General features: G+C 37.4%; 1 protein-coding gene across 1 annotated transcript in view; it reads right to left on the bottom strand.

The window, feature by feature from the left end:
* Positions 1-25,667, bottom strand: part of plcd3a (phospholipase C, delta 3a) — a 29,508-nt gene that overhangs the window by 1,051 nt on the left and 2,790 nt on the right. Inside the window, exons 2-14 of the mRNA XM_038295847.1 lie at positions 12,786-12,953; positions 6,348-6,576; positions 5,339-5,468; positions 4,741-4,966; positions 3,978-4,179; positions 3,728-3,872; positions 3,064-3,216; positions 2,815-2,967; positions 2,569-2,719; positions 2,332-2,448; positions 1,964-2,142; positions 1,671-1,806; positions 90-239 (exon numbers count right to left, since the gene is read on the bottom strand). Of these exons, the coding sequence (XP_038151775.1) occupies positions 90-239; positions 1,671-1,806; positions 1,964-2,142; positions 2,332-2,448; positions 2,569-2,719; positions 2,815-2,967; positions 3,064-3,216; positions 3,728-3,872; positions 3,978-4,179; positions 4,741-4,966; positions 5,339-5,468; positions 6,348-6,576; positions 12,786-12,953 (2,139 nt within the window). The remainder of the gene's footprint in view (positions 1-89; positions 240-1,670; positions 1,807-1,963; positions 2,143-2,331; positions 2,449-2,568; positions 2,720-2,814; positions 2,968-3,063; positions 3,217-3,727; positions 3,873-3,977; positions 4,180-4,740; positions 4,967-5,338; positions 5,469-6,347; positions 6,577-12,785; positions 12,954-25,667) is intronic.

The following is a 25,667-nucleotide window of genomic DNA, read 5'->3' as shown; positions in this document are numbered from 1 at the left end:
AAAAAGCATTTGAAAACATGTTACAAAAGAACAATCTGGGGGGAAAAAGTGACACTTTACTGCGATGAAGCAGAGCCTTTTTAGGGTACCTGTGCGGAGGCTTGTGAAAGGCAACGTGAACTGTCCCACGAAGTCGTTCTTGGCAGTGTGGTCGTGATCATGAACAACAAAGCGAACCAGAGCCAGTTCAGGGACCTGCAGCTGGAAGCTTAGAGTGCAGTCCCATCTTGGGTTGAAACCTGTAGAGGGCGCACAAGAGCTGTAAATAAATCCTTTGGATTTCCTAATGTAAAGCAGACCAAGCTTATAAATAATAAAAACATCTAACAACTACAATATGTAGCTTCTTCTGTTTTGGTTGTTACTGAAATATACATTAATTCAGCAGATAATAATTAATTAATTAAGGATAAAACCTATCCAAGGCAACCTGGTCCTTATGGAGAAAAGTAATCACCCTGAAATTGAAATAACTGGCAGGAGTCGTTTGGATGGATTATGAAGCACAGGGCTTTCCATAAATGTTTTAATTCAGCTGCAATACAGGGTTTTTATTCATGAGTAAACTTTTATAAGCCACTCCAAAATTGTAATTTTTTTTATTGCTTCAAGTCATCAGATGTGGACTCGTTTATATATATATATATATATTTCTATTCTTTATTTCGAACATGCAAGAGAAAAACAAAAAACAATAAAACAATGTTTAAAAACATTGGAGAGAAAAACAACAAACAAGGTACCCTTCTTTCCTAAATTAATATACCTCTATTACATGTGCGAAAAGGAGTAGGAAGAAGTAAAACTTATGTACTCCTACCCCTTTAATTCTTGTATTTCTTCATTCTTCACTCGTTAGTGTGGTTAAATCTTTGCCCTCCTCCATTATCCAAGTGTTATGGCTAAAAACTATTGGCAAGATATTTCTCCCTCAATGTTTTCTGGTAGAGAGCAGAGTTTATGTTTCTATTCATTTCTGAAAGTCCTCTGTTAGTTTCATGCCAGGCGTGCTTCCCTTCTAAATAGTTTCACTTTTGCTCCTTTCATTCCACAGACAAGTTTTTCAAAAGTCTTGGAGGCAATAAAACATGCTTTCAGGTAAATGTGAGATGAGCCGAGGTCGGCCCCTTCCGAGAAGTTTCAGCTATGTTCCAAGTTTTCTCTACGTGTGAATTGTGACTCTTACTGTTGTTAACTGGACTCCCAAAATCTTAGAAAAGAATTCTTGTTTACTCTTTCCAGTCAAACTAATGACACTACATTTCCCGCCTGTTTTACAATTGATTAAGATCAGAGAGTTACCCAAAGCAGGTGCTGCTGCAGCGGAATCATTAAAAACATTAAGGGCACCAGCCTTCCCAGTATAACTGTCTGTTTATGCCTCTGAACTCATGCAAATGCATCAACAGGCACAGAATGGACATGCCACACTGAAAAAAGTAACTAATACATCACATTAGTTATTGATGTTTGTAGTTTAATGCACAAAATCCTAAATATGTCTCAGGTCATTCTATTTTTTCTTTCAATTTTCTGCTGCTTTTTTATAAACAAATATCATTTCATAGAATAATATCAGAAAATAAACAATATGATTTAACTCTCACAGCTATATAACCACAAGCCTGCTAAAACCAGTTTGATACCCAATTAGTTTTATTGGACATTACCGTTGTTGTCAATGCGCTGGGTTTTATTTCTCGCCTTATCGATGGGCACTCCATGGATTTCTACCACCACCTGTGGGTCTACGATGGAGCTGGCTTTCTCTGTATTTGTTTTTGGCAGTTGTTGAGCAGATATGATCTAAAACAAAAGAAGGACAATAAACGTGAAGGAAATGCATTAGAGAAATGTGTCAATATTTGTTGATATTGACACATATATTATATGATATTGATATTGAATTCCTGTGAGATAATAATTAGGTTAGTTCCAAATAAGCCCAGTTTTAACGGCTCACTTTAATGGTCAGCTGGGTGGGGGTGTGCCCGGGGCCTCCACCTGTGTTCTCCGGGTTAAAGTTGGACGTCGGGCTGCGCATAAAGCTGGGCTTCAGAATATAGCCACAGCGGCCATTGGGGAGGAAGCGACCCTGGTTGAGGTCCATTTGCTCCCCGGGGGTCTGGAAATTAAGAGCCACTAAAGGACAACAGAGAGGGAAGTGAAGCCATCAGCATGAAAGAAAAATAAAGAAGTCAAACTGAAACATGAAACTAAAAAAAAAAAAAAAGGCAAGCAAACATAATCCCAAACACCCAAAGGATGACTTTTCAACTTGAATAAATCTAAACTGCTGTAGTATTGTAGCCCCTACTGCTGTTTACCAACCCATGTGGCAGCCGCCGTTCCACATTTCCTGAGGATCAAAGTTGGATGACTGGAGGCGCTGGCCAGAGGGGTAGATCCGGCTCAGCTGCTTGCAGTTGTGCTGCACAAAAAGCTTCCCTGGATATGAAGAGATGGAAAACAGCATGAGATGAAATGAAGCACTGGAGGATGATTACACATTCAGCACAGAAAAGGCTTGACACCACTAATCTTTTGTTTTACTTCCTCTATTTATACCAGAGTCTTTGATGAGTCTGAGCGCTTCGTTTTCAGAGAAAGAGGACATTTCATCCGGGGTGCATTTAGATGCACTTTCAAACCCTCGGAAGGAGACGCTCTTGCAGTACACCACCAGCTTCGAAAGCTCGGGGCTCAGTTTGGAACAGACCTAAGAACAGAAAATGTTTAACCCCTAATGGTTAATTAGGTTAAACATTTACTTTTGACGCAGAAACAATTTGAGTCTTAAACATCTGAACTGACCTTTGCAGGATCGCCCTTCGGCGTGTTCTTGTTCATGCTTCCTTGTTCATCCTCAAAGCTTGAGGAGAAGCTGGGGAAGCTTGCGTTCTTTTCCAGCTGACCAAGGTGAGGAGTGTGCCTCTTCCCCTTTACCAAGATGCGCCCCTTAAGCTCCTGGAAGAAAAAGTAATGGGTACAAATGATTTGATTAGAAAAGCAGACAGTCTAACAAAGTTGGAAGGAGTTCCCAGCGTGTGTGAGAGTGTATACTTCAGGGGAAGGAAGCTCTTTCAGGGGCAGGTCGCTGAGAGGCTTGGTTAGCAGCTTCTTCCCCAGAATGGTGCGAAGGTGTTTAGCCATGACAGCCTGCTGCTCCACAGAGCAGTGGTTCTCCAGGGAGAGGATCAGGGGGTACGGGGACGCCTGCAGGGAGAAACACACATTCAGGTAATGCTAAAAAGATCCAGTTAATAGTGTAAATTAGGGCTGCAACTAACGGTTCTTTTGCACATTGCACATTGCACATCTGTATATTATTTTTTCGATTAGTCGATTAACAATCAGAAAGAAAAAGATTCTGTAAAGGCTTTTTATGAATTTAAACCAAGTGAAACTCAAATTTTTCCACTTTAGGAGTTCTGGATAGAGCATATTGACAGACACATTTTTGTAATCTTAAATGCAAACTTATGAATAATAAAAAAAAAATAATTACTGCTCTAAGTAGGTTGCTCTGTCAGCTAAAGGCATGTTTAAGTCTCTATACCCCAGTTAAGGATTAATCGATTACTAAATAAGTTGACGATTATTTCCATAATCGATTAATCACTATTAATTGTGTCAGCCTTAGTGTAAATCCAAACCAAAATACCAGCTACCGGAGAAGCTGCAAGCATTAAAGGGAAGAAAAACAGGTCTAGGCGATGAGTCATACCTTAAAGGCGTACTGGTTGATGGTTTCAATGACCTCCTTAAAAGGAACCTTGGAGGTGAGGGTGTGGCCGTGGTAAATGGCAGGCTCGCCTTTATCTCCATCCCAGCAATCCAGCTCCACACAGCGGCAGCCCTGATTCAGAGCCCTGACAGGGGGAACACATTCATGTCACCATATAGATAACCGCTCTGCTGCCTTGGTTAAAACCAAGCTCCGCAAAGAGGTTTTATTTCTCTCCCTGTCAACACACCGGATGTAAGGCTCGGTGCTGCTGGCGCCCGTCACCTGGTCCTTGGTGAGGTAGGTGTTGTGTGATGAGGAGATGAAGTAGTGCGCCAGGGGCTGGGTCATGTCCTGATAGATCTGAGCGTGTTCTGGGTTAAAGGCGTCGTTTTCCATCGATAGCATGTAGGTAATGAAACCATTCTTTGTCATGCACATCTTCTTCTGAGCTGCAATCATTGGTGAAAATAAAAAATAATCACTTTTAGATGATTACTGATTTTATATATATATCTCTACTATAAAAGAAACTGTTGCTTTGCAAATGCAATTAATTGTCCAGCCCTAGTGTCATTTGTCATTGTATTTTACAAAATTGTGTTGATTAGATTATGTGAATGTTATTTTACCTGTTTTAGCTGTTTTTGTTTACCTGTACTGTTTTATGTTTTATTTATTTATTTTTATTTTCTGTACAGCAATTTGGTCAGCTGTGGTTTCTTTTAAGTGCTTAACAAATAAAATTGGATTGGAAGTACAAAACAAAGTTAAATATACAGAACTTCAAAAAGACTGGATAATTACTGAATAAAGCATTTTAAAAGCAATGAAATAATAAACTAAGGAATTTTACACTTAACTAATTAGTTTGAGCATAAAACAACACTTATACAGTTAATGTTTTTAAGACACAATTACTGTTATGTCTCTCTTATAAAACTAAAATGGTGAGACAAAAATAAAAGAGGCCCCTGCTTTTATTGCTTGAATAGCTGGTTCCAAGGACCTACCCAAGTCATCAAACTCATAGGCGAGTATGAGATTTCGTGCTCTATTCAGAGAGGCGTCCTCTCCCTGGTCTCCCAGGAAGTCTCGCAGCTCCGCCATGGTAAGCACAGAACCGCTGCTGGAGTAATGCCTGAACACGGCGTCCAGCTCAGGTCGTCGCATGAGCTCCCTGAAGAATTCCTCGATCTCATTGTGATCCAGGCGGCCGTCGCAGGATTTATCACAGCGCTGGGATACAAGGCAAAGGAAACATACCCTTTATAATACGTTTTGGTCATGAAATGGTTTCAAAATCCTGGATGGAAATATTTCAATCCAACTGTGAGCACTTTATAAATATGGGGAGTGGAGAAGGAGGATGAAAACAAGAGATTGCTGCAGCAAAGTGTTGACACAGCAGATATTAATTCCACCTAAGCAAAGACATAACCTCAAAGAGCAAATAAACATGCAGAGGGATAGTAATTAAACAGAGACTGGAATTTAGATCATCATAGAAAACTGAAAACGCACTAAATAGACCATAAAACTCCTAAGCTGATATTAGTGACATTTAACAGAGAGGAGGCAGACCATGAGGCCCGGAAATAATGTCCCCACCTTGAATAAACAGCGAGCATGCTGCTCGTTCAGGTCGATGTTGATCATCTGCAGCAGCCGTCTGACCTCTTCGTAGGTCATCTTACCATCCTGGTTTTCATCTGCACGCTTCAGATAGCCACGGATCCAATTGTAGAGGGTTAAAGAAAAACAAAGAGGAAACTCTGCAAAGACAACAGTGCATTACAGTAAAACGGAAAAACCTATCCCAACTCTAATCTAATAACATTGAGTTAGTGCCCTAAAACCTCGAGTGAGATAATAAGATCAAAAGGTGTATGTAGTGGAAATATTTTCTATGTTGATCTGATTTATCTAATGATCTATGGCTTCATCTTTTTTTTCTCCCGTCTGAAGGCCTTGCATTGTTAGCAGGTGAAATACAAGGAAATTTAAAACAAAAAACCCGATGGCCTTTCCAAGAAATATTTTATATCCAGCTTGGATTCAAGCACCTAAAACAAACATGTAGGCCTTTAGCAAACAAACAGAACGTGATTGCCTCTAACCCGATCAGTAGGGCAGCCATTTGAATAAGAGGCCTTGAGCCAGAGACACATTCAAAGGTTGCAGGAGTTCAAGACCCATGATCAAAATAAATTGTGCAAAGATAAGAAATGTGATGTTTGCAAAGGGTGTTATGTGTTTTTTCTCCCATGTATAAAGCTAGAAGCTTAATTATGAGATAAAGAATCTAAAGCTAAATATTTATTTACTTGAAGGGATTTTAAGGATCTCCACCAGGGATACTAATAAATAGTGAAGGTACTTTAAACATGAATATACACCAGAACCATGGATAGTTATATATCTGATACTGAGACAGGCTCACCTGAGTGATTGTAATCAACATTCACAGTTAGAATATATTTAGAAAAGCCTTTTGAAACATAATAATTACGTCTCACCTCAGCTATGCTAAGTGCAGTGACAGCAGAGTTAGTTACCATAGCAATGCTGCCTCAGTTACTGATGATTTGCTTTTTTCATATATGTTTTTTTAGGATATTGGTCCAGCTTTTCCTTCTGTGTCATATGTGTGACACGCTCCTGTAGGAAGCGGAGACCTCGCACCCAGCACTGGGCCTCTTCAGCAGAGGGGCACATCAGGTCCAGGCTCTTCCTGGATCCCTTGAAGATCACTGTGAAGCACTGGTTGTCTGGCATCGTCCCGGACAGCCGCCTCAGAGCATCCGACTGACAGCCTTCGCTCACACAGTCCACCTCTGTCACTGCAACTGGTGATAAAACAGAAGACAGAGTTTGGCATGTTTTCAGGGCCAAAGCAGGTCACAGCAACAACAAAGAGCGGCTAAAGGTCAGGTGTTATAAAGGGTTGTAAAACCCATTAAAGCAAACTGATTGTAAAGTTTAAGGTTGTGAAATCACAGTAAAGTCTTAAAAGAACCAATGATGAACATAAAAAAAGCATTATGCAGCTGTTTTTCAGCTATAAATATCCAGTTAAATTACTTGTTAGTGGGTTTTCATTTTTAAATCTGCAGCACAGAGCATTTCATCACTGGACTTCAGCAGCTTCTTGATCACAACCAACATTTGCTGATGCAGCCAAGGCTTTTCTAAGAGCCGTAAATCTGTAAATCTCACGTTTAAGAAGAGCCCACAAGCTCTTAATGAGATTCAGTCAGGTGGGGAAGGGGGGCCAGCTCATTAGCCGCTCATCTTTGAGGCCTTATTTAAAGCTACAACCTCTTCCTGGGCCTCTAGAAATCCGGCAACGTGCCCACAAATGTTGATTGTAAGAGCTGGAAACAGTTAAAGCTTGACCTGTACATGAAGTAATCAGGTCCTGAATTCTGTAATAGTTCTACATGTTTTCAATGTGTCTTTGCTCCAGCACACCTGCATCAAATGATTGAGCAATCTGCCCAGCAGGCAGCACGGCCTGCAGAGGTCTGTTAATCACCCATTCATTCAAGTCAGTCAGAGGGAGGTAGGGGAAAAAAACGTAAACATATAGGAGACCACTCTCCTGTTGACAGGGGTTGAAGGTAATGAGCTTTGAAAATCCTGACAGCAAAATTATGTTGTTTTATTTTGCTATGAACCGTTTAATAATAACACAGTTATTTTTTATATATCATAAAATTACAGTTTTATTTTACAGACCAAATATGGTTCACAAGATAGAAGCTAAAGAAATACGAAACCAGATTTTGATAAACGTTTTGAATATAAAAATCAGAAAAGTGTGGCATGGATTTGTAATATTTTCCACTGTGCTTTGATATGCGAAAATACAAACCAGCCAACATCCTTCAGAAACCATGTAAGTATTACATAAAGTTCACCTATGCATGGTAATATTTCTGCAAAAATGGGTCTGTTAAGGTTTAAGTGATTTGTCAGAGAAGGCAGGACCATGAAGACCATTGAAAAGAAGTCAAATCTTGATGGATAAAAATTCCCAGAATTTTTTGGGATAAACAATAAAAGGATTGTCATTCAGTTTAAATCCAAAGTACTTCTACATCCATGTCACAGCTGTCCGCTTGAAATCAACTGCATCTCAATTTTTCCAAATCTCAGCTAGCGTTTCTCCTGCTTGCTATTCCTCTGTTATAAGACTCTCATGCAGCACCTTGCAACGCTAAGGAAAAGGAAACGGGAGGGGTGAATAGAGATTGATACGATCTTCAGTAAAAGCAGAGAAAGAGAGACAGAAGGAAGACAAACAAGGATGCAAAACCTCATTTAAGTTTATTGTACAAATAATTGATTCATCAATTATAGTCACTGGCCTAAATGATGGAGAAGTTTTATGCAGGGTTCTCTGTCAAGAAATGAACTTGCTCCTGACTAATTGACCCTGTTACACTGTGCAATGTTATCAATATTAAGGACGTGGGTCAAATGAACTTATATAGAATGCCAAGTTTGATGTGTGCTTATTATAAAATGACAGTTTACTACTAAACAGGAACAGCACAGCAATAATTTGCCTTATCATAGTCAAACTAAACAGACAACATGAATGAAGCCCTTGTAATTTGGGCATTTATGTGCAAACAAATCAGAAAAAAATCTCATGATTTCTTTACTGATTTATAATTAAAGAGTAAATAAAAAAATACAAACAAACACCCATATGCATAACATGACATACAAAAAGAGTACTTGAGAGGACAAGCGCTTTTCTATCAGCTGATTAAAGACGTACTTCATAGCCGATCTCACAGTCAGTTATTGTTGATTATCTTTGGTTTCAAACACTAACAGCCATCCTTTGTGAACTTGTTTCATTGCGATGTAAAATCACAGATTTAGAGATTCGACCGAAGATTTCCCCACGATTCTCCTTCAATCATTCTCTTTTACTGCACAGCGCATGCCAGCTAAGCCACAACTTTTTTACTGTTTTAGCACCAAGAAACCCATAGTCGATTGATAACCCAGTTGTGCAACAACTAGTGTTTGTCCTCACAATAGCCACATTCTCCCAATAAAGGCCATAAAAACCTCCTCTCCCCACCTCTTAAAAATGTCTCCACATTCTGTCCTTGTGGTTATCCAGGAGATGTGGCAGAAGTGACATGCATGTGTTTATGTTTGGAGTAGAGCATTCAGTCAGTGGACTGTTGGCCGAATGCTTTGGAGCATTAGACACAACCATCCGTGTCTGCAGGCGTCAGACTTTGAGAGGGTGCTAAAAATAAAAAAAAAGAATCCAAAAACTAAGCAAACCAAGACTTGATCCTCTGCAGACTGTAAAGTGTCTCATGACGCTATCAGCTGAAGTGGTTAGGCTGGTCTCATGTGGCTTTGTTGTCACCGTTGGAGGGTGTGCTACAATCTGAATGCATCTATTTTTAGCTGCAATAGAATCAAAAGGCCTTCACCATTTACCCAACTTGAGCCCGCCCCCTGCCCCACCCCACAGGTCCCTCAGATCGGCATTAAAACCGTAAATTCAGCATCAACATAAACAGAGAAGGAACACCTGAGACAAAGGTCGGGCAATAAAAGAAAGTGAGTGTTTCCATTTACGTCAGCAGAAAATTGAGCAGGAAAGCTTCACGAAATGGAGAATGTGATGCTTTTAGTATATCAACAATCAAAAACTGAGATATGATTTTTGTTTGTGTGTCATCATGAGTCACATATCAGCCACACAATACTAACATCTATTTGACAGAGCTTCAATAGGACATGTTTTCACCTGTTAAGAAAATATTAAGCAAATAATTCATTCAGACAAATGGTTCATTTATTTTTTCCCCCATTCAACACAGAGATTACAAATAAACAAGGAAATTAATGCATCTGCGCAAAAACAATTCAGCATTATGGCGAAATCTATTCCGCCTGGATGGACAAACAGGGACTTTAGATCACCTGGGTCTTTATTGTACTGCAGGCATCTCCAAAGTCGGTCCTTGAGGGCCGCTGTCCTGCAGGTTTTGGAGGTTTCCCTGCTCCAGCACAGCTGATTTACATTGATAGTTGATTAACAGGCTTTTGCTGAATTGCGATCATCAGAATCAGCTGTGCTAAAGCAGAGAAACCTCTAAAACCTGCAGGACAGCGGCCCTCGAGGACCGACTTTGGGGATGCCTGCTGTACTGTTTAAAGACAGTGGTATCTTATTTTGCAACATTTTGCTTTTTGGTTTGGCAATTTAACCAAACCTAAGTCTAAAGTTGTTTAAACTCAAAAACAGTCACAGAATTATTATTCACTAAAGCACTTTGAATTGTCCATGTACTGAATTGTGCTATACAAATAAACTTGCCTTGGCAAAGATTTCCCCACAATTCTCCTTCAGCCATTGTCTTCTGCAGCCCGGTACATACCAGCTAAGACGTAACTTTCTTGCTGTTTCAGCACCAAGAAGCCAATAGTCTGTGCAACCCAGTTGTGCAACAATCAGTGTTTGTCCTCAAAACAACCACATTCTTCTGCTAAAGGCCATAAAAACTGGGGTTTGAACCTACAACCCTCTGGTAGCAGGACAAATTCCTGCATCCTACTCTACTGTCACCTCCATTACTTATTATTACAATACTGTATAGATGAAGGAAATGTAAAAAACAATCCTTTAAAGATTTTGCATAATATATGCTGATGAAGATTCTCAGTCATCCAGGTATTACTCATTCCGGAAAAGTTTCAAAAACAATCCACCGGACTTGGTTTCCAAGGTTTGAAGACGTTTCGCTTCCCCTTTTTGAATTGAAAAAGCTTCCCGGAGGGGAAGCGAAACGTCTTCAAACCTTGGAAACCAAGTCTGGTGGATTGTTTTTTAAACTTTTCTGGAATTTGCATAACATAGTTGATAAAAAGAAATCGTTGATGCAAATTTGTAGGTGCACGTCCATAATGGGAATTCCCCAGTTTGCCACATCCCAGTTCAGCACTGCAACTCCTCATCTTGTCCCTTTTACAAGCTGTGTTGGTTTTGTGTTCACAGTGACTGTTAAAGTGGATAAATTAATACATCATCTCAAGTATTCCTGTATTACCAATGCGAACTATAAAACATAAGATTTTCTTCATCTTTATAAACAGTTCATCGCAGCCAGTGTGACAGTGCTACATTTATTAGGCTATTCATTAGTTTTCCATTTGCATCTGTAACTGTTACTGCTATGAGTTCTTGATTGATATATTATTTCCTGACCTCTGGGTTTTGCACATGCTTCTCTCCCGTTTTGCATACAATTTCCTGGAAGCAGATTGCCTTGCATGCATGTTCGCTAATAGAGTTTTTCTATTGACTGATCAGTAGATGAAGTTGTTAACAGCTGATCATCATTCTAAATATCAAATGCTGTCGGATAGTTATTGTAGATTGTCAAGAAGACAATGGCCCACCTTCAACATGTCTCAAAGTGTGAAATATATCCATATATTTTATGCCACAACCAAAGATTTCTCCATGATTTTCCCACAATCATCATCTTTCGCCTGGTATAATAAAAGGTTATCAATGCCAAAACGTTAGACCCCACCCAAAAACATTTCTTTAAATACCTTTTTGATTTTTTTGAATGTTATTTATTATTTTCAGTAGTTTGGTAGTTGAAAATAAACCAAAAGCAGAAAGACATTAATATGCTTTAATTATTTATCGCAGCAGCATTCACCAGTACTATCAAATATCATTAGTTGGTAAATGTGCCGCCTTCTATGCATTCAGAGGTTGGATGACATGAATGCTCATTTAAGCTAATGTTGGTGCTTTATAATCTGAAAAAAAAAAAAGATCTTCTGCCTTTTAACAAAGCACTAACATGCATACTTATGCTGCTTACAGGATATTTTAGCTTTATCAGTCCGGTACCTTTAATTCCAACCAATATTAGTTCTTTAGAAGTGCTCAGACAAGATGACCTACTTTAAACAATCCTTTTCTCTCCCTATTCTGATGCTTCGGGGTTTGAACAAATTGCATTTGCTTCATCTTGAGTCCTGGAGGAACTGAGAAGCAACTGAACAGGTGCGTGTTTTCTGTGAAAACATAGAGGCACTTAAAGCATTAAGAGACCAAATTTCTGAGATTCTTGTTCTACATTTACTGTGAGAAAAACTGCATTTTGCAAGTAAGTGAGAACACGTTGTAAACCAAAACAGATTTGGCTCCTTAACTTGGCTCCAGGAAAAATTCAGACATAATCTACTCTTTGCATGCTTCCGATTCCGGTCAATTCCCAGCAACCTTCGAACAGACAATTACTGAGCATTCACTTAATTGCCTCTAAATCAGCTGGTAAATATTTTAGAACGAAGAATACAAAAGAATCACAAAAGCAAAACTGGCTTCTGTTAAATATACAAATCTGAAAGAATGTTAAGAATCAAGTCTAACCTCTTTTGTGAGCTGATGACAGATGGCTGCTGGAGATTTGAAAGACTGATGAAAAGAGCTTTAGTTATCAGTTTTGTCTAACTTTCTGGAAACACCTGCAGCGATAACATCCTTCAGACTCTGTCTTCTCTGCTTGAGTATTATTTAACCATTTATTTCACCTGCTGCAAACGGGAACAAATAGTAGCCCCATGAAGGAGCCGGTTCTTTTTTGGCTTCTATACCCTTTAAACCATGCAGTTGTGGACCATAAAAATACTATTTTAAAGAAAGCAAAAGTAACATGAAAAGAAAGAATAATGCTGACGAGAATTAGGAGCAGGTTCTATTTAATTATAGACCAGACACCTTTGAAGCAGCATGTGAGGTATGTCCATGTTCACTGCATGTAGGTTAGGCAGAACTTCCTTACAAGCTGAAATGCTTGGGTTTCCTTTCGTCACTCCCATGACAGCATATGTTGCAGGTTATTTACTGTCTTGAGAGACAATTTTTCCTGCTTGTTTTATAACTAACTTCCCTTCCCTGCCGAATCACCATTTTGTTAATTACCATAAATCTATCCAATCCAATCCTTCTGATGATCCCTTTGCATGCACCGCTTTGAGTCTGACTTACATGTCTGCTGGGATTTGCCTTTGAGGGAGCTTTTTGTCGTCTCACACCAAACGGTGAGCCCGTCCTCCAGTAGCTTCAGGCTGCGGTTCTTCTGCCACTTCAGAGAGCGAACTTTCACCATGCTGCAGCCCTGCATCATCACTTGGATGTCCTCATTGTCCAAAATGCCTGCAGTGGACACAGACAGCAGAACATAAGTAGTGTTCAAAAATGATTTCTTTTGGGATTTAAGAACAAAGAAGTTGTTTCCACTTGTGAGCAATAATGCATAGAAATTCAATCTCTTATTTTAATTACATTTGGACTTTTTAAACAATGAATTAAGCTGATTCAACAGACATTTGATTTAGCTGTAACCACCGCACTCCTGCTCACGCCCCCCATGTTTTCTATGCAAACCCTGAAGCCATTAGATCAGTTTTTATGTTGAAGTGAATTTGAAGTTTAATTTCATGCTTTGGCAAGATACATTTTTACAAACCAACAGCAACATAAAGAACTTTTTCTAACATTTGTGTTTCTATAGCTAATCTGTAAATACATTACAATCATTGTTGTAAAAGCACCAAGAAGGCTCCACCTCAGCTAATCAAATAAAGATCAATATTATGGACAAAATCTTAAAAAAGTAAGATATAACTTGATCTAAGGGTACCACAGGAAATCAGAAATCATGCAAGCATTAAAGTTTTTTTGTGACTATTTTAACAGTAAATGGTTTTATAGTGGGTTTTTTTCTGATCTAAATGTTGGGAACATTTCAGACATTGAGAGGCAAAACCTCTTGGATGCAAAAACAGGAAGCATCAGATCAGTTTATTAGTCATCGATATTAATCTATGCAATCCATGAAGTATCGCTGTTGCAGTCTGGAATGAATTAGGACTGCAACTAATGATTAGTTTGCCAATCCATTAATCTGTTGATTAATTTTTCGAATAATCAATTAATAATCAGATAGTAAAAGGTTCCTTAAAGAAGACTTTTTGCTAAATTTGAACAGGTGAAACTAAATCTTTTCCATTTGAGATGTTCTGAATAGAGCACAATGACAGAAAATTGTTATTTTTTTTTATCTTAGATGCAAATATTTACATTTTTCTTTAACAATTTTGATATAAGTACTCCTCTAAGTGGGTCGATCTGTCAACAAAAGACATAATTTACACTCTCTATACTCCAGTTAACAATAATAAAAAAACAACAACAACAACACAGTCATAATTTAAATACCAAATCAAGCTCTACAATCTTTGTCATTGAAGCTAAATTGATTTAAGGAAAACAGTTAGTGATAATTAATTCTTCATAAGATGCATGTTAAACCAGATAAATCTATTTTAACTTTAGAGTTTGGATGACATTTTATCAACCTTATCTTAAATTTACTTTTTCCGTTGCGCCTGTACTAATATCTTTTCTATTTGACTTTGCCTTTTCTGTTAAACTGCCACAGAAGCTGCAGTAGGAGAGTGGAAAGCAGGTAGAATCTGGAGCAGAACACATCTCTTAAGAATAAAATAATTAAATAAAATGATGATACAACAGGAAGAATAACCTGAGAGAGAAATAAGCTTGAGGAAGCATTTATTGATGGGTATAAAAAGCAACGGCTTCATTTCAAGGTTACAGTCCATGCTAAACACAGAAACCTATTCCTAAGTGTTACAAACAAAGGAAATGCAGCCTTCCTCTGCTTTAAAAAATGTCATTTAATTTAATCTTTTATTAAATACAAATTTAAATGTACTTTTTAAATGTCTTGCAACTTAATTGATCCTAGAGTCCTCAATTGTCTTTTTCCCCCAAATCTGTGTTCTTAAATATTTTACTAAATCACAACAGAAAGATAAAAAGCTTTAGAAAATTAACTTTAAAAGAAACTGCTTTAAAAAAGACTTACATGTCCTTTCAAACAAGTCAGAACTAGTGTGCTTCCAAAAAAAAATACTAATTACATGTTTTACACAAACATGGTCTTGGAGCTGTTAGGCCTCTGTTGCTTTTATCCAGATAAATGTTAGCTGTTTTACTCACACTTTATGGGACGGGGGGCTTAAACATTAGATAAAGACATTGGAACATTTTTAAAGCGGTGTATAACCTTTCCTTCTTGACAGACATGTCAACCTTTAGATCATCTATGCTTTTATGCATTTATTGCCTCCTGGCAGAGGTTTTATCTGTTTTTACACCTCCAGATTGTTTTTTCCACTTCTAAGGTCGCACTTTGAGATCGTTTTAAAATGTAAACTGATTCACAAATAAAATGCATTATCAAGATGATTAAACATTACCACACCTTCTTCCTGACCCACCTGCTGTGTTCCTGAGTCTTTACTTGGCTGACTGTTTACCAAATGCTCTTAAACAAACTCCTCAGGCCTTCAGCTGAGATTAAAGTACACAGAGTAAGTGTACTCGTTACTAAAAAAGATGAATTCTGCAGCGAAAATGTTCCACTCAAGTTTATTTAGGAGCATTAAGAGTGAAGAGTACTAAATACAAATGCATGCCACACAGTTCAGATTTTAATTGGTAATAACCAGAAAAAGAATGTTAATCCTTTATCCTCCTCTTCACAATAATCTCCCTTTTCTGTTGTTATTTCATATAAAAGCCCAATAGAAATCATTGCATACATGCATATATCTAAGTTTATCAGTGCTGTAAAGAAAAATGTAAAAAAAGGTTCTGTCTTTAAACCATACTGGAAAAATAATCAACTTAGAATTGAATCATAGCCATTTAAAAAATAACCATAAAGTGCCCTGAGGCCAATGTCTCGTAAAACCACTGCTGATCTAAAAGTACCAAAATACAAAGAAAATTTAAAAAAATAATTGATTTCTAATACTAGCAAAGAGCTCTAAAGCTTTAAAGTTTCTGGAGTGACCTAGTCAGAACCAGACTTAAATAAATTAGAGAAGATGTGGTTCGATCATCAATCTACAGAACGCTTAAATGTGGCTGAATTGTGTGTTTGTGGGCAAAATCCTCCCACAGGGCCGAAAAAGTTATCAGAAAGACCTGGTGGCTGTTTTAGCAGCTTTTAATAATAATTCAACTTTATTGATCTCAAATTGGAGAAATGTACCTCTACATTTAACTCCCCCTTGGTGAGCAGTGGGCTGCCATTGTGCGGCGCCCAGGGAGCAGTGTGGAGTTAAGGATCGACCGGGTATTTGCAACCCTCTCAGAGCACAAGCGCACTGCTCTAACCACCAGGCCAACACTCCCCTTTTCTCTTTTACTCTAAGGTTACATTTTATGTTCTAATCATCTCTTAAGCATTAGTCTTATTCGTTTCAAATTGTGTAACATGAAGTCTCTCCATCCTACACAAAGTTTCTCTTTCTGCTTTCTACCATCTTGGGGCCTGTTTAGTTAGGTTAATGCTTGATGCATCTACATCCTGTGTGGAAAGGAGACGCTCCGAACGCCAACGCTAGGGGAAGTGTAGGGCACAGACAGCTATAACACCACGCCACATGTAGAAGTGGAAAACACAGTTGCTTCTAACATTTTTAATGCCTCTTTTTGTCATCTGAGAGTGACAGAAATCAAGGAGCTGTTCATGCTGTTGTTTGCGTTGTTATGTGATCGTTTTGAAAAGAGGTCTATATTTGTAAACCCTCACCAGTAGGAGCTGTCGCTAGTCCATCATGCATTTCTGTGAGGAGCCATCCATGTGGTTAAAATTTTACCGCAGAAAAATCTGTTTTGCAGAAGCTGGGTGTGGAAGCTAAGATGATGTAATTTGACCTTGCAGAGCATAAACCAGGATATTATCTTCAAAGTAGCAGACGTTATCTCAATATGCATTCAGATGTTGATTTAAAAACAAGGGTTTTCAGAAAGGACGTCAATGAAATGTTTGTTTTAAATGAGTCCCAAAATCCAGACAGGGTTTATTGTAACTTCAAAGCTAGTTAACATTACAGCTCGGCTCTTTCCAAGGAACAAAGATGGAAGGTCATATATTTTGTTCATAGAAGGATATTTTTGCACAAATAGTAAATAAATAAAAAATCAGGTTTATAGAGAATATCATGAGAAAGAGCTAGCTCTATTTGCTACTTTTATCATTTCTAGAGGTGTTTTAGTATTCTGACCATTTTTTTAAACAAAGATTTCCTTCAAATAATGATTTTTGTTTGTGTTTTTTTTTTTTTATCTGTTACTAGTGATCATACAATGCTGGTCCTAAACTCCTCGATTCCTATGCTGTTATTCTGCCTCTTTAGAGTTTTTGCAAGCAAGATGAGTTGATTGTTGTGCAGATAGTTAAATGGGGTCCAGAGAATATTCCATGACTTTAACAACATCAATGAGATTAAAACTAAAACCATTTGATTTTTTTGGTGCAACCTAATCTGCACCACAACTATTCACTTTTCTAAGGTCATTACCTCTAATTATAAAGGCTGAAGTCATTATTTATTCAACAGGTTTATTTTTTTATGCTTGTAGTTACAAATTTTCAGTTTACTATATTTCCAAAGCTTGTAACTTGTGTAAATTTACAAAAGATGACAGTCAATACATACAATATTATTTAACAATGTGGTTTTATATTGTTTTATTGGCCCTTAAACCCTCTTATCATATTATGCAGTGAGTAATAACTGCTCCTCATGGAATAATAGACGCCCATCAGATATCACAAATGCCTGTCATGTAACATTTTAATCTTACTTTGACCCCTTTAAGTTTGTGTGTCACTGTGAGAATTACACAATATGTTTAACCACAGATTGTAACACAAAGTCTCAGTTATCATTTATAGCACTTTATTTCATTCAACAGTAGCACGAAAAATAACTGTTGACCAATTTAAAAGTAAAAGTTGCTGTCCTACTGCTGTGGATTAGTTTAATTTACCAGAAGTTACCAAAAGGTTGATTCCATTTAGGGCTGCAACTAAGGATTATTTTGCAAATGGATTAAACTATTAATAATCGGATAGCCAAAGGTTCTCTAAAGATTATTTAAAGAGTATTGACAGACAAAAACATTTTATTGTTTTAAATGCAAAATATTTATCTATTGTTTTTTGTTTTTACAATTTTGGTATAATTACTGTTCATAGTGGGTTGCTCTGTCAGCTAAAGGCATGTTATAGAGTCTGTACTCCAGTTAATGATTAATCGATAACTAAATTGATGATTATGGAAATAATCACGATTAATCAGATTCATTGTTTCAGCCCTAACGTTAGTAGGTTTGGATCATCTTAACAACAATTTGTGAACATTTCCTTTGATATCTGATCTACCCCAACCAAAGAGAAGCCCTACCTATGTTTTTCCACTGCAGGTAACTGCATATATGTTCCTTAAATAACCTTGTTTAAGAAAGAAATATGATCTGTCCCTTCAATGTGTCCAGCCTTCCATTATTCTCTGCTGTTGGGAAAGAGAGATATCTCAAATAACCTTTGCAGCCCAAATTACTTGAATACAAAATTGTTTTCAGGGTTTTGCTTCTTCTAGGCTAACTGTAAGGACTTTCCACTCTCATGTGACATTGTTCCTCTCTTTTAACTGTGGTCTTTGTGTGCTCGGCTCCAGAGGATAACATGGTAGGGGCCCTGAGAGCTAGTGTACACAGAACCTCCCCTCCTTGCACTCTGCTCACCCCATCCAGCTTGAAGACAAAGAAATCCCCCTACCAGAGCTCTATGCCTAACAAGCATGTTTTTCCAAGCTGTTCCCACCATGCGGACCTGATTAAATGCAGGTCAGCGATTTCACCAAGCAGCTCTAACCACCCTAACTTTTCCCCCCATTAAATACATTCTAGCTTCTACTCATATTGGAATAAATGGATATACATGTTTGATCAATAATGCCAAAATACCAATTTGCAAAGAGGAATAAAAATTGAAACAAATGAAAACAGATGGAATAACTGTTTGGATAAGTCTGGATACCTTAATGTTTCTCTTTCAGTCTTCAACACCTCATGTCTAAATCAACAAGATCATCCCTGTGCAGCTTGCAAACTTTTCCAAATCCCCATGGTTATCAGGACATCTGTTATCTACAGCTCTCCTTATTGACCCTGCAGATTTTCTCTCCGGTTAGAGTATTGGAAAAGTTGACCTCTTCTCATGAAACTATTCTGAAGTAAGATTTTCTCCTCATTTTAATATAAAACCCTTTTGGAACAACTCAGACTCACAGTAAATCCCACAGTGTTAAATATGCAGTGTCTCAGTACATTGAGTCTTTTAAAATTATTACAACAACTGGAGTAAAATGTAGCTACCCTACGTAGAGTTTTAATTAAACACTAATTCCGAGTGGAAACAAATGCACTCTTATGCTAATGAAGGTTCTCAGTCATCCAGGTCATAGTCATTCTGTAAAAATTCAAAAAATATCCACTGGACTTGGTTTTCAAAATTTGAAGACGTTTCGCCACCTCTCCAGGAAGCTTTCTCAATTCAAATGTCATGATCCGCAGTGAGTTTGAGTCTTATATGGACAAGGCCTTGTATTGCTTGGAAACATGCAATGGTAACCGATGAATGGGTCGTTTAGTTCCATCGTTAGCCTGTAATATCTGATCAGATATTACATTTGAATATCTGATCCATTTGAATTGAGAAAGCTTCCTGGAGAGGTGGCGAAACGTCTTCAAATCTTGAAAACCAAGTCCAGTGGATATTTTTTTGAATTTTTACGAAATGCACTCTTAAAGTGTTAGTTTAACCCTGCAAAATATACAGTGTTGTTATAATTTTTTTTTTCATGTAAAAAGAAACCCAAGCATTTAAAACAATGCTATAAGTAAATGACCCCATTTCCTCTAACAAATTGATTGTTTTTAGTTGAGTGGGACAAACATTTTCGAGTTTCTGTTATCATAAGAACATTTTCACTCAGATTTACTATGATTAGATTTTTTTACATCATAAAAACTATAGTTTTATTTCCATACAGAAAACCCATATTCTTATGTTCAGCTAACACAGTATACATTTCAGATTAAATATACATCTTATACTTCAGCGATAGTATCAAGGAGTTCATTTATTGTAATCTTTTATACTATATCTGTTAGTTGTGCTGTTATTTTTACATCTCTTTCCAGGTGATAAAGCAGACTGAAGATAATTTATGGTTATCTCCCTTTTATCTCCTCTTTCTTTCATCTTTTCCCTTTTTTTCTGTTTTTTCCTTTCCTGTTCTACTTACATTGCAGTGTCCATATAATCTGTAATACTCCCTGCATGAATTATAATAAAGCTATTTATATGCATAAATCAAGCGGAACACTAGGGCGATTGCCGTACTGCTCCACTTGTGAAAGCAAAATCTGTTGGGCCCTTTTTGGCATCGAGATAATTATTCTATAAAACTAGAGTTTTAACATCAGATGTGTACACCTTTGGGAAAAAATAAATAAAAGCCCACAAACACATATTGTAAACACATTGTTCATTCATCCTTGAACACCATTCATCCTCTAAAGCTGGCAAATGTATAAGCCCAGTGAAGGACAAAACTCCAGTGTTGAATAGTGTTTTCTAACAATTGTTTCACCGGAGAACGTTTTTTAAGAATTCATCTTATCAGCTTATCAATTTCCTGCAGACTGGTTAATAATCCCACTAAGTCTGAGAGATTTAATAATTTAGACTTAATTTTAAGCTTCAACTCAAAGTCAGTATCAGCAACTCTGTTCCACCAGCAATGAAAAACCAGAAGAACACGATCCTCATTTTCACCTTTGCTCTATATAAGCTAGTGATGGCACCCAAAGAGCACCTCAGGCAGTAGGGCTGTAGTCAGACAATGAAGGGGCTTAATCAAAACACATGAGGATGAAGAAATACATTTAAACTGTAAAATGCAGTAATGAATATTCACCTTGTATGATTTATTTAGAAGGTGATTAAATCAGATGACTTATGCTAAAATAAGAAAATGCAGGAATTCACAAATTTCTAATGTGGCAATTGTCATGTCCTGCAACCTGAATGCATGAGTTTTATGGTTCTACAATACAAACAGAAAAACTAGACACCTAGAAATTAGAGATGCACAAATCAGCCTTTACTGGTTTTACTTGAGGTGTGACTATGGGCAGAAATCTGGTCCATTAGAAACAGCACTGCATGCAAAATTCTAAATTAAATGCATTTGTCTGAAAATATATTTTACTACATTGAACCTGGATTAATTCTGAATAAAAACTGATTTGCAACATATCATATTTGCTTTAAAACTTTAATAATTGTATTCAATTGCAATTAAAGTTTAATTTGATAGCATTTAGACTTAGCTTCAGTCCCAGTACCTCAAAGACCAGAATAATTGAACACAGATTCAAATTATGTGAAATAGCTAGGAAAAACTGAGGTTTGATGAAATTCATGACATACAGAAGGAGTGACAGGCAAACACATGTCACTTCCTGTCAATGTCTAAACAGGTGAACAGGGGTTGCCCTTTCTAGTAACATTTATCTATGGATTCAACTTAAGCCTAACATCGGGAGTGAGTTTGCCACAGGCTCCTGCAAGGTGAAGCCATAAGGGGAAAGCTGATTAACCTTTTTTTTTTTTTTTACCTGATGCTTTTTATGCACATAATAAATGTAAAAGTAACCTGAGATTTTTTTTGCATTTCACATAATGACTTCTTCAGGATTTAATGCAGTGGAATAACTTCATAATACTTAGACTGTAAATCTGCATTTGATTACATTGGTCTATCTTGAGGGCCTGGGTGTTTGCCAAGAAAAAAAACAAACAAATTCTAGAACTGGAATCGAAATAAGTCAAGATTAATTTTCAGCCATCCATTCATTTTCACCACACTATCGCAGGGCAACACAGTGACAAACAACCATTCACACACTCACACTTAAGGAGAATTTAGAGAAGCCAATTAACCTAACAGTCATGTTTTTGGACTGTGGGAGGAAGCCAGAGTACCCAGAGAGAACCCACACATGCTCAGGGAGGACATGCAAACTCCATGCAGAAAGACCCCGGGCCAGGAAACGAACCCGGAACCTTCTTGCTGTAAAGCAGTGCTACCCACTGCGCCACTGTGAAGCTGCCACTAATATTTCAAAACAATAAAAATACAGCCTCAAAGCAAATTAATTTGAATTAGTAAAACCACTTATTATTCAGTTGCTAATTATTAAATCAGTTTTGATTAAGTCAAATGTACTTTTAAACCAATACATATTCCCTCTGTGCAGTTCAAATCCAGGTACTGATATTCAAATTCAGTTCCTGATGGCACATGTTTTCACCCATAAAAGATTGGTTATATCCAGCTTCCCTTCATTTACATTTTCTTTCTAGGAAGGGCTCCGTTACTAAAGAGGAAAAACTCTCCGTGTGGGAACTTTGATGAAGGCCATTGTTAGGAAGCCAACGCAATATTATGAACATGCTCATTCATTTTAATGTATCAAAGCATTAATCCAACAACCTTTATCTGAGTTTTCTTTTTATTTAGATCAAAAAAGTTATTTGTAAACTATATTTAATGAAGGAAAATGTGCTAGTTGTCTGCTTTGATTCATTTCAGGAATCTTTTGGAAAATAATGGACCACCAACATCTAATAAAAGACAAAATAGAACAATACCATCCATCTATCTATCATCCATAAATATGTTGGATTTAAAAAAAAACACTATTTACCATTTCCCTCATTCCCTTATTAGTGTTAAATAAGCCACAGTTACAGCACCCATCTAATCTATTAGATAAATCTTTTCTTTATTTTAGTTTTTTAAATGGGAAACTGAAGAGAGCATACCATTTAAGTAAGGCAGATGTGCTCCAAGTTCAACATCAGAATCCCTATCCTTGTCAATATCTTTAGTCAGAGCAAAAATGTTCAAATCCAAAAAACTAAAAGTATAGAAAAAGAAAAAGATTATCTGAAATCATGCAAAAGAAGGATGATGAGGTATAAATGTAAATGATTAACTGATAGTAACAAGTGGGTTCTTGGAGTCAGCAGGGCTCTTAAAGCTGTAGTGTATTGCAAACTTATAATAAATAGGCAAAAATTAATGATTGAAGTATTCTTAAGAGCTAAATATAGCGGCTTTAATTATTGTAAGCTAAGGATCGGGTCTGTAACATTGATACAGCGAAGGTGCTTTGGGGGTCTGTTTTGGTGGCCTCAGAATTGCGTCTACTTTTTGCTGATGAGCTGGTTCTGTTGGTTTCATCAGGCCGCATCTGGTCAGGAGGAACCTTGTGAGGTGCTCTGGTCACGTCCCACCAGGAACAGATCCAATGGAAGACCCAGAATATGCTGGAGAGACTCAGTTAGCCAGGGAACGCCTCGGATTCCCTCAGAGAAGCTGCCTCATATGGCTGGAAGGAGGGAAGGCCTCCCTACTGCGCTTGTTTCCCCGCAACCCAACCCAGATTAAGCATAAGGATATGGATGGAATCATAAAGAGTAGAGGAATCTCTCAAGATATTAGTGAGATAGGAAATGAAAAATACAAAATGTTAGGTTTATTTATAAAACTATCAATAGATTTATAGGGGGTTGCAGGGGGCAGAACCAGTCCATTACAACTATGGCACAGGGGAAAAAAAGGTTTTCACCCAAAATTTAGAGAAGTACTTTATATAGGCTCGATATTTAAGTTAGATAAAAATCTTTTTCTATTATTATTTTCTTCCAATTTCCCATCGTAACACTGCAATGGGAAATTGGAATATAAAAATAGCAGAAAATTCCTTCCATTCCATTTCCATTCCTTCAAAATAGTTTAGCTACTGACGAGGCCTCTTAAAACTTTATCAAGCTGCTCCAGTAAAATACAAAAGACTCACTGAGCTGCAGGTAAAGCAATGAAAATGCAGAGCCTGAATTATTCCCTCTCCCCCTGATCAGGCAGCGGCTCCATTACTTTTATAGAGAAACAGTACAGAGATCCTCACCTGAGGAACACGCCTCATGTTGCAGATAGCAGCTTAACTTCTGATTGCTCTCACCTGCAGAAAGCCCGCTCTCTGTACTCGCTGTCAGAGTTTTATTAGTAGTCTGATGGCGCAAATAAAACCCACATCAATTTCTGTCAGGGCTGATCTGTTGTTTATCTTTGCCAAATGAAATCAGAATATTAATAAGAGGCGGCTCTGTTAATGATTTGACTGACGTGACAATGTGGAATGTGCACCAATAGTATGAGGCAGGTGAAGCAGTGGAGGTGAATAAATAAATAATCCTGCAGCACAGCCTCAGCTGTGAAGCTGAACATAATATTTTGTGCTCAAATCTAAATGTGCTACACAAGCAGAAGTCTACAATAAGGATCAAATGTGACTGGAGCACGTATGGAAAGCCAGAAGTGCCACATACTCGATATATTAAAAAATTAAAAGATTTATCTTTGTAAATTTTAACATTTCTTTACAACTTAAGATGCATACTTCAAATTATATACATATAAAAAAAATACAAATAACTAATTCATATTTTCCATGTAATTTATTAACTAATTTTTACTTCATAGCCATCATGATCATTATGCATCATTTTAACAGTGATCAACACTTTGGTTCTACACAAAAAATAGGAATGCCACATGTAGGGGCTTATTTGGCCCAGGCCTAGACAGGACTGTCAGCTGGCCTGGTCCCTTCCCATAATTTCTCTCCAACAGCTCCTGAGTAAAAGGCTCACGTTTCTCTCAGCACAACAAATGTCATGAGAGCCAGCTAGTGCAGATTCTGTGCCACTTATAAGGCACAAACAGTTTAGGGTGTTCTGCAGCTGCTGCTGACCCAATTAAAAGCTTCTCTATGTTGTCCCTTAAGAAACAGATGGCGGGCAGGGACGTTCCCTCCACTCCCAGTCGTCAGCAAAAGATTTGCTGAAAACATGATCAAATAAAGAGTTCGGATTCCAAATAAAACTTTCAAACAAAATTAAGAAAAAAAAAATAGTCAATAAATGTAATGGTTGGTGTTATTATGACAGCTGATGACGAATTAGATGAAAAGGAGATAATTTCAATTAAACAAATCAGAGACACTTTATGGGTAAATACATAGTCCCAAAAAATATATATATATATATTTTCTAAACATGGAAATAAATAAATCGGGTTTTTCTCCATTAAATGAGAACTGCAAATATCAGCTCATGTGTTAAAAATGTGTGAAGACATTTAGAGAATCCTGCTGTCAATAAAGTCTAAAATCACATTTTCCGAAGCGCTTTAAAATCAATGGTGAAAGCAGTGCCTTCTAGAAGGACTTTAAAAGAACGCTCCAAATACTTTTCATTAGCCGATGATGAGCAGGAGACAAAAGGAATAGATTAGAACCATCTTTCTAACAAATTTTAACTGAAAAAAAAAAAAAAGATCCCAGCGTTATCAGAAGAACAGCTAGGCATGGAGGTGGAAGTGTCATGGTAAGTGTCCACTGCTGCTTCTGAAACAATTCGCAAGTGATTTGGATGATTAATTGATTAAAAGAGAGATGATTACCGAAAACACATGATGCTTCATTTATTTCAGCTTTTCTTTGCGGTCATCAAGTGAGTTTTTCTTTCTGTATCCATATCAAACTCAAGTCAATGTTTTGATTGCCTTCATCATCTAAAATCTCTTCAGAAATCAAGCCTGTTGCCATCCACTTGTTTTAACAATCCACAGCTGCTCAAAGAGCCACAAATGAATAATAGACTGGAGTTAGACCATTTCCATGTCGGCTTTGGCTGCATCGTGGTGATTATAGCTTTACTCAGAGCTGGGACCTAACCATTGTTTAGGAAGTCTCAAAATCGTCTTCAATCATTATAGTCATGTCAGGGTTGGGCAGAAGTCAGGACAGGTAACCAATTCTAAAGTCCTTTTGATTTTTTGATTTTTT

This window comes from Cyprinodon tularosa, unplaced genomic scaffold, assembly GCF_016077235.1.
Source record: "Cyprinodon tularosa strain WSP-4 unplaced genomic scaffold, ASM1607723v1 ctg360, whole genome shotgun sequence".
Lineage (NCBI taxonomy): Eukaryota > Metazoa > Chordata > Actinopteri > Cyprinodontiformes > Cyprinodontidae > Cyprinodon > Cyprinodon tularosa.
The sequence above is the reverse complement of the archived record's forward strand: the minus strand, read 5'-3'. Positions and strand labels throughout refer to the sequence as shown.